Source organism: Homalodisca vitripennis, chromosome X, assembly GCF_021130785.1.
Source record: "Homalodisca vitripennis isolate AUS2020 chromosome X, UT_GWSS_2.1, whole genome shotgun sequence".
In the NCBI taxonomy this organism is placed as follows: Eukaryota; Metazoa; Arthropoda; class Insecta; order Hemiptera; family Cicadellidae; genus Homalodisca; species Homalodisca vitripennis.
Window position 1 is genome coordinate 63,406,475 of NC_060215.1, and position 15,860 is coordinate 63,422,334.

A 15,860-nucleotide genomic window follows, 5' to 3' on the forward strand; every position below is an offset into this window, starting at 1 on the left:
AAACTATCACTCCTCATATATAACTTTCTGTCCTATTTGAAATTTGTCCCTATATTGTGGTGGTATGCCTTTTCTATTTTTCCGCATTGTACCAGTGATATGAGTTTTCTCCGAATACAAAAATTCAGCTAAGGGGATGCTCAAAAAGTAGTTGTCACAAAAAACATGGTAGCCTTTGTTCAGGTAAGGACCTAAAGATAACAGTTTTTTAACAACATTGAAGGCCAAACCATTACCTTGGTTTGTGTTGTCCCTGTTTCCTCTGTAACTGTAAAAACCCCAAGCAGTAATTCGAAACTGAGTCGCACAGCATCCACATTTTCACTCCCCACTTATGGTGGTGCTTATTCGGTAAATACTGTAGGATTTGGGAGCGACTTTTGGTTCCAACCAGGCTCGTCGGACAGATAATTCTCTGTGTGGTGTATAATATGTTCTAAAAACTCTGTTGGAATGTTCCATAACTGGGAGAGAAATTTTCCACAAGGGTCATAGCCAGTCTCACCTGGATTTTTTAGGGGTGCGATTGTCGACAGTATGAAAAAATTGCAAAAGTGCTCTCAAAGCGACTACGACCAAAACATCTGACCAAACCATGGCGTTATAAGTAAGTCCAGTTGCCCAATAACTTTGAATTGTAGGTTTTCTTATAATTCCCATGTTAAAAATAACTGCCAAAAAATGCTTTTATTTCACCTTACTGTTACTTTTTTCCACATATGAGCTCTAGAGTTAGGTTTTAGATTGTTTTTGATGGTCTTTCAAGTACTTATCTGCATATAAATTGGTTTGATGTACAAATGTTTCCAGTAAATGTACTGAAAAAAATAAATTAAAATAAGAGATTGGCTTTGCATCAGGAGGGGGGCAATGTTTTGGGCCAGGTTCTTCATGGTATGAAAAACTGTGGTCATAGCCTAAGTCAGAAGCATCATCAACAACACTCCAAACTTTTTCAGGGGCAATAGGCCTACTCTGATTAGCTGATGAGAAGCTCCTCTAGGCCTAGGAAACAGGCCTCACATTGTTAACTTCAGTACTTGGCCCTGGGGCAGGAGTGCCTAGGTTTTGGATCTGTGTTGTTTGGCATAGGCCTATCACCTAATATAAAAGAATTACTTCGACTTACAAATATCCTCATCTGAATCTTCATTGTCCGTTCCTGGGATGAAGTCGGGATCCTCATCAGTATCATCCAAAAACTCCTCACCTAATTCACTGTCACTTTCCGACTCACTAATAGTTTCCAGAAAAGATTCACTCAAAATCATCGTCTATAACATCGAGGCCAGATTCGACTAAACTATTTATAAGAGTGTTCTCACTAGCAGGAGACATTACTCGTCTTCTTTTTACTCATTTTCAACGAATAATAAAAACACAATTACGAAGGAATAATCCACACACGCTTTGTTTACAAAACACTACAAGTCGACAATACGTAGTCGTAACGTTGGAAACATGACTGACAGCTGGTTTCCAATCGTGATCACCGGCACAAAAAATCAGACATAGAGTAAGCAACTATACATCATTTTACTCGTCAATTCACGTATAACGTCATAACACCGAATATTTTAGCTTTTGGTTTGTTACTAAGCCAGTGATATACTAAAAACCAACAATCCGATATAAATCGGAATCCGGAGGTTTTGGCGAGACCAGATGGATCCGATCTCGTCGGACGTCGGAGTTTAAAGCATATTTCGTATATCCGATCTGATCGGATGTCGGAGTTAAAAGGGTTAAATATAGGTACAACCCTAGACAGTTTAAGATACTTGGAAATTCACCTTCTTTTAAACACTTGTTTATACAGTAAATTAATGGTTCAATTATATTACAAATAATGTTTTTCAGAAGATTAAAAGAACATTCATAGATTTGATATCAATACTGTCAAAAGGCTTAAACTTATAAACTATATTTATCATCATCAGTTGTTACTTCTTGAAAAGCAAACTTTTGCATATAATTTTGATAAGGACTATTATTTTTACTCAGAAAATAAGATGCAGTTTCATGAGGCTTGCATATATTGCTGGTTATTTCGTGGAAATTCTTTAGATCATCAGAGCTTTGTTGGTCTCTGGTCATGTCAAATTCTTAATTTACATCTCCTCCTATCACTATATTAAAAGTTTTCCACTGTGTCCCGGCCATAGCTGTCAGAATATATAAGAATTTTAGATTTAAACTTACGTCCTGACAACACAGGAGTAGGCTCAGAACTAGGTCTATCTTTCAAATATTCTAAAAAGTAAAAACAGTTCCTAATGATTCTGTAAAGGAGATAAACTTTCAGAGGACTGACTAATCTCATTATTCTCAACTAAAATGTCTTTCATAGAAGCAGGTGTTATAATGCTACTACCCACTCTCTCTGTTTTGCCCTTTTTTTAGCATGTCATTATTATTTTTAAGTATGTATATACTTTTCCAAGGATCTTATTGTTGATAACATTTTCATTGATTCTTCTTTGTAGATGTTACATGTTTTGCATGGGATAGTCGGCTGACTGCCATGTATGGTCAGTTGAGTTTGTTTCATTAGTTCATTATCCAGATTCATCAGTTCATTTTTAAGCTTATTTTCTTTGTTTAGTTTTTATTCTAATGAATGTGTTTTCTCCTCCATATCTCTTTCCTTCATTTTTCTTTCTTTTACAAACCCCTAGATTTCTTCTTCCTTTTCTTTAATATCTTCTGTTCAAGTTCATGTGGAGACTTTAATATTTTAGCATTATACATATTCTGCTTTAATTCCTCGTTTTCTACCAGCAATGCATTGTTTAGTTCCTTAGCAAGAGAACAATTAACACCAGTCTCGCCATCAGATATACTATCATCAGCCTTGTTTATCAGACAGTTTTGTCCATGTAATAATGTTATCCTCAGGAAATTTTATTATTTCACTATAAGTCTAGTTTACACACCTGTAATGATTCCATGTATTACAAGGTTCTGTGCACAAAATGTCATCCATCTTAGCTGATTTACCATAAACACCACAGGGGTATATTATATTCTTGGTGCTGGTTTTATCCATATCAGGATTTTACTAACAGATTATTAAAGGAACCAATTTAAAAATCCAATTTTAAATAGGAACAAGTTAAAATTAAATAGAAACAGCGTAAACAGTAAAAAATCCATTGGAAATTCAGTAGCTAATTAAATATAGTCTGTTAACAAAGTAATGCTTGTAAACAAACCACCAAGCAGAAGACAAAATCATGCAGAAGACTCCTGGCAGCTGATTGGTAAAATCAGCTGACTGGTCATACAACAGGTTGCCACTGGCCTGAGCAGGTTTATCAAATCACAAATAATCAGCTCAATAACTGGGAAAACCTACCTTTACTTTTAAATTACACTGCATCTGAAAGGTTCAGTTTATGTTTGGAAATACTGTAGGCCTTCAGTGAGAGGTTAAGTCCTAAAGTGAAACATTTAAACCTTCAAGCAACAGGTAAAACGCTAACGCAGTAACAGATATAATACAGGTATACTAAATGATGGATCCGTTCTACATATACGAGGGGGTACCCAAAAAAAACCGGAATCGTATTGCTGGCAGCCGGCAGCGTGTAGTACACATTCCTGCCGCTAGGCATGTGTCGCGCAACCCATTGCGAGCTCAGTGACCCCAGTTCCGTTGTCCTAGTGCATTCTGTTCGTTCGTAGTGACTGTTTTCGCTAACCCTGTTTTGTTCTTGTTTCGTTTTTTGTCATGGCAAGTTTAAGTGAACAACGTGCAGCTGTGAAATTTTGTTTTTTTACTTGGTAAAAATGCTTCAGAAACTATTTTAATGTTGAATACAGCTTACAAAGATGATGCTATGGGGAAAACTCAGGTCTACGAGTGGTTCGCTCGATTTAAAAATGGCGACATGTCGATTGAAGACAAACCTCGTTCTGGACGTCCATCAACCTCTCGAACGGACGAAAATGTTGAGAAAATTCGTGAACTTGTGCTCACCGACCGTCGACAGACAATTGAGGAACTATCAGAGAGTAGTGGGTTAACTTGGAGCTCGGTTCAGCGAAAAGTTTGCCAAAAAAGACCCGATTTGTGGCAGACTGGAGACTGGTTCTTCCACCACAACAACGCACCGGCACACACAGCCATCTCAGTTGGGCAGTTTTTAGCCAAAAACGGCATGGTTCCGCTGCCCCACGCACCTTACTCGCCTGACCTCGCTCCATGCGACTATTTTTTATTTCCCCACATGAAAAGAGGCTTGAAAGGTCAACGATTTGACAGCGTTGAAGAGGTTAAGAAAAAAACGAAGCTCGAGCTTGCAGCCATTTCTAAAGATGACTACAAAAAATGTTTTGATCAATGGAAATACCGTTGGGACAAGTGTATTAGTTGTAATGGAGATTATTTTGAAGGAGATAAGGTCGTATTGTAAAAAATTTGATAATATATAATTTTTATAAAATAATTCCGGTTTTTTTTAGGTACCCCCTCGTATTACTTGTTGTTATTGAGTGTTGAAGTTTTGTTACGATTGTTATTGAAAATACTTTCCAAATACAATTAAGATAACTTATATTTATTTTGTTGTTCTTTGGATAATTTTATCTGAAAGTTAAATTAGTTTTTGGGTATATTTTATTAAGTTAAATTATGTATGTTTTATATTTGTTTCTTCTATTTATTTGTTGTTGTTATTGTTACCTTGAGTATTTATTTACCGTTGTTAATATGAACTTTTTGTGGAAATGTTAATTATTGCTATTGTTTTTCTTGAGATTGTTTTGGTTTGTTAATTTGAAATTTTCTATTTTTTATTTTTTATAATGTTACTGCATTATTGGTGAGGTGTTTACTCTTGTAATAAAACTACATGGGCTTGACCACAAATTAATTTTTAAGAATAGAATTAGTGTTTAATGTTAAGTGAAAATGCAGAAAACCCCAAATAGGGGTTTTGCATTTATGAGTAAAATGATTTGTAATTGTTGTTATTTCAAAGAATAAAAAAATGTAAAAATTATTTTTAACAAATATCCCAAGACACAAGTTATCTTTACAACTAAAATGTTGTGTGCTAAAATATGTACTTCTTGATAGAACTGTTTTGGCTTCTCTTGTTGACTATTTGGCCAGAAAGAGTTTGGACTTTATTTTCCATTTATTGATTAATGTACTATTAATTTTGTTCTAATATAGTTTTTAACTTACATTTATGCCTAGGTACTATCAATCATAAAAAATTCATTTTCATAAGTTGGGAATTCCAAATTGTTCTACAATTGTTATGCAAGGTTTTCCATAGTTTCCTTGGAAAATAGAATAAAAATTACAACTAGTTTTTTAATTTCCTATTATAACAAATATTAGGATGTATGGGGTGTTTAAAAATTCAAATTATTTTTGTATAAGACTGGAGTTTCCCCTTCCCCCACTATTACTTAATCATTAGGTGTGCATTTTTCTTCTAAATAAATGAAATATATAATCTAATATAATAATATAATATCATATGAAATATATGAAAGCTATTTTATGAAATAGTTCATTAGTCACGTTAATAAAAAATAAAAATTATAATAAACAATATATATACACAATTATAATAAACAATATTAATAAGAGTACAATTAATTATTTCTCCTACTGTCCATGTTTTAACTTTCTGTCAATATTGAAGAATATTTATTGAATACTTTCTCTTTTAATGGTATAAAGCTATTTAAATATAAATAATACTAATAGATATGGCATTGCCATATATTAAATATTATTGAATCATGTTAAAATACTAAGTATTTATCTTACAGGGGAAATCATATCGTAAAAACAATTAAAAACCAGTTAGACTAAAAGTAATCATGTAATATTATTTTGAATACAAAACTATCATTAGTAAGTATCTTGCTGACATTCAAATGTTAACATCAAGTGGAAGATAGAAGTATAAAAGTGTAATAATGAAATAATTTTTACAGGAAGGTGTGATACAATGTTCAAATGCAATCTTTCAAAACTACAGAACTGTATTCCTCACCGATATACATGTGATGGCCACCAAGATTGTGAAAAAGGAGAAGATGAACATTATAAAATTTGTGGTAAGAAGTGCTTTCTATTTAATATTTCTGAAAAATATACTCAATTTTTGTCCATCATGTGGAAAATCGGAATTGTTATAATTGATTAAAAAATTAGAAACATTAGTTCAATGTAATTAATAATTTTCAAATGAACTAATGTTTAATTAATATGATATGGAAATAAGAGAACAACAAATTGTATTATTGGTATGAACGCCAGCTCTTCTATAAAGGTGGAATATATAGTTTTGTGTTTTCTGGAAATATAACAATATACTATGCATTTGAATGCAGTATCCAAATCATCCATCCTTTTCTACAAGTAGTTTAATAGATTTATTAGTTTCGTAAAAATATTGAATATGGTCTTGTCCACCCTTGCTTATTGGGATAGTAGAGAAATTGTTCACCACTATCCTATAGTATATGTTATTCCCATGTTAAATATTTGTATCAAAAATTAATTATTTTAAATGTATGAAAATAGTGTAGATATTTGCAATTTTATTAAGGTAAATGTTACAAAACTCTGAATCACAACATTTTGAGAATTGGTGTCTTCTCTCTTAGTCAGATATGAGATTTTAAAACAAAGTTTATGGTTGTTCTAAAAACAAACATACATTAAAACAATTAACTTAAGAACCATGCCATTGTATGCACTGAATTCAAGTGCAGAGCAGTAATATTGTCCTGTCAGCTCAATACCTGAAACATTGTATATGATATATTGATTTTCATGATGAAACAATACTATGATTATTTTAGGTTTGTGAAACTGGCAATTTGCTGTGAATATAAACATTGTGATAGACGTCTAAATGCTTAATTCTTGAATTTAAATTACATTTAGTTCTTAATTTATGCCTATAAATATAAAATTAATTTACCAAGATGTCTAATGGTAAAGAAAGTCCAGAAAGGGGCCGAGAGTATTACAAAATATAATATTAAAATGTAGAAATCTGGCAGACAGTCTAGTAATAGTTTTGCCCAGCTCATAGCGCTAAGTGCTACAATCAACCTCTACATCCAAAATCTCATTGAAATCCATTTTGGTGTAATATATTAAAAAAAAATTTAACATTCTTGATTCCATTAGGTAGTATTTGATTATTTTCTCTTTCATAATATTCTCACTTTGATATCATCATTCTGTTTACAATTAAACACCAAAGATTGTTTCCTTTTTGGATCTAGCTATCCATCATCAAGATTTTATAGATTTCCCCTAATACATGAGTTAAAAAAATAACCACTCATCACTTATTTTGTTTAATTGCATAGACCTTAAAATCCGCAATTGATTTTATCTTTATTTCGTGGAATGTTTTTGTTCAAACACTATCATCATTTCATGACTGAAATGTTTTTAAAATATCAATAAGAAAATAATTTTGGAAAAAACACAAATAAAATGGGTGTCACTTTCTATTGAGAACTAAAATTCTGTATAGAGCATACAAGGCGTTTATGCTTGAATCTCTATCTATAATGATAATGGATTCCTCATAGCCTCACCTAAACTTATAGAGATACACCCCAGATTCTAATATCCCTATATATGAGTTTCAATTAAAAGCCGGTTCAATTGGTTAATTCTTGAAAGAAATTACCAAAAACACATTTATTGTTTATTAATTTGCAAATAGTTGTTATAGAGACCTATAATTGACATATAATTGTTATTTTATGTGTTTCTTAACATTATGGCCACATTAGTTGTAGAGTTTTATATTTAAAAATAAGTTAACCATTTTAAAATCCCCCTAAAAGAGAGTTAAAATTATAGATATATAGTAAACACTGATACTAACAAATTTTAAAATTAATTGGAAATAATTTGTTATAAGTGAGAATCTGTTATATGCAAGACCTGATTTCTCACTACTTTATTCTAAAGATGTCTTAATTTAAATAATCTTCACATTTTATTTTGTTTTCAAAAACTACCTTTCCAGATCTCGATTTTTATTCAATTCTTCATTTAAAGTATGATATGTAAATGATCCACATAATCAAAACACAATAATTATTATCGATTTAAACTTGGAAACTGCTCCATGTAAGTCATTGAGCTTAGCTTTAAACCCTCTATTGGATATAACATTTATTACATTAATGAAGAGAAAACAAAAAATCTAGTGTTTGCTTGACGAGCAGTATATGATTAAATTTGGCATTCAATGGGTAAAGCAGTGTCCAAGTCACTTGCCTTGATCGAAGTTTACATGGTCCTCACTTACACAGTATTTTACCTTACCAAAAAATAAATACCCTGCCTTAAACTAGACTCTTATGGGGTGGTCCATAAAGAATTTGTACCTACAGTATACACCATCAGTGCTATAGTTTTCTTCAAAGATGTTATTTTTTACGTGTACAGTGCCCTCAAACAGAAAATGATTGGAGATTACCGATCGCTGGAAGCTGCACCACAAGTCCCACTGCTCACACCGCTTTCATTCTTACCCCTGGTCCAGATAGGAGTTATGATCTTGCCGCGACCACTGTATGACCCATATGAGTTTGGCAGACATTTTCCTGTTCGCAAAACACTTTATGGATTAAACCAAGTGTACTTGTTCACAGTATTTGTACAGAAACGGGACTAACCCAAGTCAACTCCATTCCCTACTTTAATTGTTGATACTAAATGGATTAACTCGAACAGACTTGTGCAACGACCTTCAAAAAATAGTTTTACTGAATTCTCGTGTGACTGCAGCACTTGCATATTGTTGGTTATCCCTCTACTGCACTGCGCCACTGGCTCACATGCATCGCTCTGTAACTGTACCACAAGGCTGTAAACAACCTAGCTACTCGTGCACCATTATAAGTGAATTTTCTTTATTGTTCTGTCATAATTTTGAAATGAACATTGTAGATGATCGTGATTCCGAATATGAACAGTTGGAAGAAAGTGGCAGTGAGAGTACAGTAGTAGTATAAATAAATGTATATATATATGATAGTACCATTATATACTTTTGAAATGATATAGGTATTATTGATTGTTATCGCAAACAATCTATACCTTTACTTTTTGGGCTGAAAACTACTTATGTATATACCTATATGTTTATTACACTATTGAGATATCTTGGGTTAATGTCCAAAATAAAGTGTGACTAGGCATAAAATAATCCAACTATTTCATTCATAAAATAACATGACCAAAACAAAACTTTTTTTGCAAAATAACGAGATTGTTAAGTTGTTAAAATATGGTAATCATGTTGGCAAGGTTGTATTACTGTCCAATGAGACTGTTTAAAGGATCTTAACAATATTTTCTGATCAGATAAGTTCTTTTTTTTTGTTATACCCAATCTCATTCCTTTATGGACAAATTCTGTCCAGTGATGCTTTTTTGTCTGATTCACTGCCATTTGCCACTTGACTTGAAACGTGCTGGATGAGTTTTGTGTGGTCTTGGCTTTTTACAAGATAGTTTGTGTTGGTAGGCCTCAAGGCCTTGGATCTTTCTCGTATTGTTGGATTGAGATTATGTAAGACATATGTATACAATCCACAAAGCAGTTTTAAAGTTTTAAGCGTTGCAGATCCTGGATCAGTGAATTACTTACAGAAGTAATGCTTTATATTATTCCTTGTCATATAAAAGTATTAAATTTGAGTTCTTATTTTACCTTTTGAATACCAGAGGTCATATTTGTAGATTATAAAAGAAATATTTATTACAATTTTGAGAACTGTTAAGGTACTTCATTTGGCGGAGTGGCAATCTTTGTGAAAAAACACTTTTTTACATGCGTTTGAAGTTGTTGACATCCATTGCCTGTGTGAAATTAAGCAATTTGAAGTGGCTGTGATAGCTTTTCCTACTTTGCGCTTACTGACTGTGTCTGTATATCGTACACCTGATTCGTCAGTCGACATCTTTACAGAGAAGCTGGCTAATCTTATTGACTTTGTAAATAAATACAGAAATTTCAAGATGATAATTGCAGGCGATATAAACATGGATCCAAAAAAGTGACAACCCTAAAATGCAAAACTTTGTTAATATTCTACAATCTCTTGATTTTGTCTGTTTAAATTTCCAGCCCACCCGCCTTGCCTCCTGTCTTGATAAGCTGCATGGAAAGTTATAAACGCTGAAACAGGTCGTGAGCCTAACAAAGCCAAAGAAAAAATCCCAATAACAGCTGATGATTTTAATAGCTTTTTTATTAATGTTGTTAATGTGTTAAAAAATAACTGTGATAATTTATATGTAGCAAGTTCTGTTGATATGTTGAAATCGTCAGGTATTAAACCCCCTGGCCTATCTAGTTTTAAGTGGACAGTTGTAAATAGTAGAGATGTATATAGTTCTGTGTATAGGTTAAGTAATTCCAGATCAGAAGATGTCTATGGACTTTCCAACTTTGTGTTAAAGGAAATATTAGATGCTATAATCTATCCTTTAACACAGCTGATAAACTGGGTGCTTACTTATGGAATATATCCACAGTGCCTTAAAATAACAGTAACAGTACCTTTACATAAGAAGGGTGACAAAATGAATTTAAACAATTTCCGGTCTATTGCCCTAGTACCCGTTATATCAAAGTTAATAGAGACTATTGTGAAAAACCAATTGGAATATTACTTTGAGTACAATAATTTGATTTCTTCATCTCAGTATGGGTTTAGGAAAAATCTTTCAACTGTTAAAGCTGTAGAAAATATCGTCTCTTATGTATTGAATAGCTTTGAAAATAAGGAAGAAACAGCTGCTGTGTTATTGGATTTTAGTAGGGCATTTGACGTTGTACCTCAAGATGAACTCATTCAAAAATTGAAATATTATGGTCTGGAGAACAATGCTTTGTCTTTGATTATGTCTTATTTGAGCAATAGATTTCAGCTTGTCAAGTAGGTGACCAGAGATCAGGGCTTAAGAGGGTGGCAAGCGGGGTTCCCCAGGGCTCAGTCTTGGGCCCCTTCTTGTTTACTGCCTTCATTAATGATCTCCCTAAATTTGTCCCTGGTAAGGTTGTCTTGTATGCTGATGATACTACTCTGTTATCATCAGACAGAGACTCAAAATTAAATGATGTCATTATGGGCTATATGAGGGAAAGGTCCTATCTCTGGTTCTCTGCTAATAAATTAACTGTTAATAATAACAAAACCGAGGAAATTGTCTTTAGTTTACGTAATTCTGAAAATAAGTCTGTAAAACTACTTGGTATCAATTTAGACTCAAAGCTTAGCTGGGGAATCCATACAAACCATTTATTTATTAGATTAGCAAGAGTAATATTTCTACTAAAAAAACTAAAATTGTATACAAGTCTTAATCTTCTCATTAGTGCATATTACGCTTTTTTTAATGTACACCTTCTGTATGGGGTTTTACTGTGGGGCAACTCTAGTGGGGCCAAGACTGTGTTTAAGTGGAAAAAGAAAGCCATACGCTGCATAGTAGGAATTAGCGACAATGAGTCCTGTAGGCCATTTTTTGAAGAACAGGGTATACTTACGCTTCCCTGTATATATATATATATATTACACAGTTTAGTTTTTGTTAAGGAAAATCTCGACTCTTTCAGTCTTAGAAGCTTTAACCATGAACACAACACTAGAATTAAAAATACAATTGATGTACAATATTCTAGGAGTAAAACTCAACAGAACTATGCATTAACCGGAGCTAATCTATAATAATAATAATAATAAATTTATTTCTCAAAAAAACAACAAATATGTTACAAATCATGCTGAACATTGTACACTGGCACAATACAATACATAACATACATAACAATAAAATTAAAACAATGCCAAGCAGATCCTATAAAATTAATATATTTCAAGTACAATGCATAATATAATATAATTATGAGAAATAGACTCCTCCAAGGCACAGCCTGATTGGAGGTCTTACTGAATTTATTTTACAAATTGCTGATCTAATTTTCAAATTACATATAGAATGAAAAATAATTTCTCCAAAACCAACAAAGTCTACTCATAAAAAAATACATTTTCAATTAATAATTTGTCTTTCTTTAAAGCCCATACAAATATTATAAACCATTAAACAAAAATATCTAGTTTCATGAATAAACAAAACTGTTCTATGTTTTACCCTACAACAAAACAAAAATCAACCTTAAAACTTGATTTTATGTACATAAAATATTAATATGCAAACCTTTATATTTTATCTATATTTTATTTAATCTATTCAATAAGTTACCTTTAAGTGCTAGATCAATTTCTGTTGGTAGGTTTAAGACTGTTGTTGCAGAGTGGCTCAAGAGAAAAACGTTTTATTCTGTAGATGAGATTTTTAATGCTGATTTTAGTGACTTACAATTTTAAACTTTTAACATAGATATAGGTTGTATTTATTTTAGGCTCTGTAGGCCTACATAGTGATATTTTTAATATCATATTTGACTTTGTCAATACAATTTTGTAATTGTTGGACGACAATAAAATGATTCTGATTCTGAAAACTATGAATTTAGAAAGTAAATGTGATGGGACTTTTGAGAACTTAACTTTTGTTTGTAATTTTTTGGATTCAGTAATCTTTTATTCATTTGCAATAAACTTTAGTATCTTCTTATTAGGACTGGTTTTTATTTCATTTCAAGCTATGAGTGAGTATTATCTAAAATTTGGAATTTCAAAGTAAATTCCCTCCACTTTTTTCCTAACAAATTTTATTGTTATGTTCTCTTATTTCGTACCAGAATTTTAAATGTATTACATACTGGTATAAGTTTAGCTGTCTGTTGTAAGATCTATTTTCTACTTTAGATAACTTAGTTTGCATTATGTTATAAAATAATTTGTTTTGTAATAATTATTTTTATCATTTTTTTTACAAAGTAAAATAATTTTACATTACAAAATTGAATTTATTCCAAAGTCTCTAACTTCAATGTCTGATTATTATCTGTTCATAATGGTGTCAGCTGGTGTTTACAGGTACATCACCTTGCAACGATAAGTTCCATTGTGAGGACCCCAGCACCTCATTACGCCCAATACGTTGTATTCCCAAGGACTGGTGCTGCAACATCAGGACTGATGACAACTGCACAATTAAAGAACCACTCTCTTGCTGTCATCTTCCACTTCATAAATGTAATTAAGTATTTCAATAATTTGTAGGTTTATTTAATATTAATCTCTCACTTTGTAAAATCTCCATATATTTGTTAATTGTGACCCGAGACTCCAGAACCAATTTTGAAAGTTGTGATATAGTATGTGTTTGTGTAATAATGTATATTCATATTGTCAAGTGCAGTAAGCACGTGTGACAAATTTTTACACATATAACATAAAAATTGTAATATGCTTTGGTGGGCTGCACATTAAATTAACAACGAAACTTGATTTTTACAAATATTTGATTAAACTATTATTATTTGCCTGAACCAAAGCTTACACAACCTTTTACCACAACTAACAATCAAAATAACACACCAATTATATTACATCTTGTTAGGCTACTACTATTATCATAGAGTGTTTATATAGTGTATAATTTATACAATATGAAACTAAATAAATGCCATCAACAGAGTCCCAGCTCATACCAGATCCAAGTTTCATATATTACAACCATAATAAGTTTACATACTCACACATACATTTACTAATAATAAGTACATATAAAGTATTAATACCAATAACAACAATATACATCTATACAGTATAATAACAAGAAATTATAACAAGAATAAATAAACAAGCCAATTAAAATAACAGTTCATATGAAGAACAACGAATAAACAGATAAAAATATTAAAATCTCTGATTGCGTGCATGTATGTTTATCTTGGATAATTCCTAAGCCATTGAAGTATTTCAAGGTCATTTAAATTTCTTAATAATTTATATTTTGGCCATAATCCATTTTTCATGTTTTAATTAATATAAAACATTTAACAACTGCTGTATCAAGTTTTTTTAAATCCTGTTAAAATTTCAAAAGGATATTTGTTGAAAACTGTAAAACACAACAATTAAGTAGGATTTGGAGATTTGCCATCGTTATATATGTTAGAAAAAAGTGTAACACTCTGTTTTGAGGATTTAAATCTACCCTCCTCTTAAGGTAAAATATCTTAGTACATTACAAAACTAAAAAGTCTGGGAACGAACTGCCACTCAAAGGTATGAATGATCAATACCACGACATATGACTTCAGCTCCATGGGAACTGTTAGGTCATAGCCTGAATACTACGGTTTAACTCAATAAATTGTCATATAACTCATTATCCTATGGTAACACGTATGTACAGTTGGTCGGTGCAAAATCTACGCGCTCATGGGGTTTCAGGAACATTATTATTGTATTTTATGGTTAAATATCATTATATGAGCTAGTAAATAATGATGTAATAATTGTATGCATGGAAAGTTGTATATTATGCATACATACAATCTATTTTGAAGTGTGGAATTATTGTACAGTAGAATCCCGCTTATCTGAGGTAAATGGGACCGAGCCTAGCTCGGATAACAAAAAACTTGGATAATCCAGAGACGATGTTAAATAGATTATAATTAACAACAAACATGTTGGATTTTAAAGACAGTATTATATAATGTGCCAAATTCATATTTACACTTAATTACAAACAGTTGTTATATAATATACAGTAATATGGAAAGTGTAAAATAATCTTTAAGTTGTGAAAAGGTCTTTGATTTTCGCACTAACCTTTTTCCCCTTTTGGTCGCCACCACTGCAATGTTAGGGGGTCAAGTGACGTGAACACCTCTTGCTGTTTGATGTAGGCAATGGCAGCGTCGATTGCCTTCAGTCCATCGGAATGAGACACTTTAAAGGTGATATCATCTGTGTCAGGTTCTTCAGGTTCTTGCGGATTGTTGAAAATGTGCACAATTGCGTCATTACTAAGTTCCATTTGAACATCTTCATTGCACCACACACGGATATCTTCATTTTCTATTTGCTGATCACAAGGAAGCTGATTAACCAGTTGCGCTAATTCAGATAGGCTTTCAGTGTCCTTTGATGATATATTTTCTTTATGCTTTGGCAAGTTAAAAAGTTTTCTCCACGGTTTTTGTAGTGAATTTTGAACTTCGTCCCAAGCCGTTGTTATCCAAAAAACTGCATCTTTGATTGTTATTTTTTTTCAGAGATTCTGTAACACTCATCCCATTGTCTAGACATGAAATAAGCGTTTATAGAAGTCTACGTCAGTAGTTTTTTTTTTATGGTCCCAAAAACTAATTGATCTAGGGACTGTAGTAGGGAGGTCACATTAGGGGGTATAAACATGGGTTTAATATCACTACTACAAAGCTCGTCCTCATCATGGTGTGAAGGTGCGTTTCCATCAATAGGATTGGTTTTCATGGAAGCTTTCTGTTTAAAGAAAATGCTCGACAGCATGTACAAACTCTTTAAAGAAATCATTCCTTAAAAATCTGGCTGTTCATCTATGCAATTTTTGGTTTCCGTACATGGTGGGCAAATAGTTAACATTGATGTGTTTAAAGGCCCTGGGTCTGTGTGGCCTTTCCAATCAGTTCAGGTCTCAGTTTAAATGTTCCTGATAAATTGGAGCATGCTAAGATTGTAACACACTCTTTGCTCTTCTTAAATCCTGGAGCGGATTTTTCAGATTTAGCCGCCAAAGTTTTAGTCAACAGCATATGAAAATTGAGCCCAGTCTCATCACAGTTAAATATTTGGTCAGGTGTTAGACCAGACTTCAAAACAACTTCTGCCAATTTATTTTGAAATTTTCTAATTACTGAAGAAACTGCTGATAATTT

General features: G+C 32.2%; 1 protein-coding gene across 2 annotated transcripts in view; it reads left to right on the plus strand.

Moving 5' to 3' along the window:
• The window catches only part of LOC124369084, a 72,188-nt gene that overhangs the window by 25,437 nt on the left and 30,891 nt on the right, over window positions 1-15,860 (plus strand). For both annotated transcript variants that reach the window (XM_046826802.1, XM_046826803.1), the window contains exons 4-5: window positions 5,962-6,084; window positions 13,024-13,182. In XM_046826802.1, the coding sequence (XP_046682758.1) occupies window positions 5,962-6,084; window positions 13,024-13,182 (282 nt within the window). The remainder of the gene's footprint in view (window positions 1-5,961; window positions 6,085-13,023; window positions 13,183-15,860) is intronic.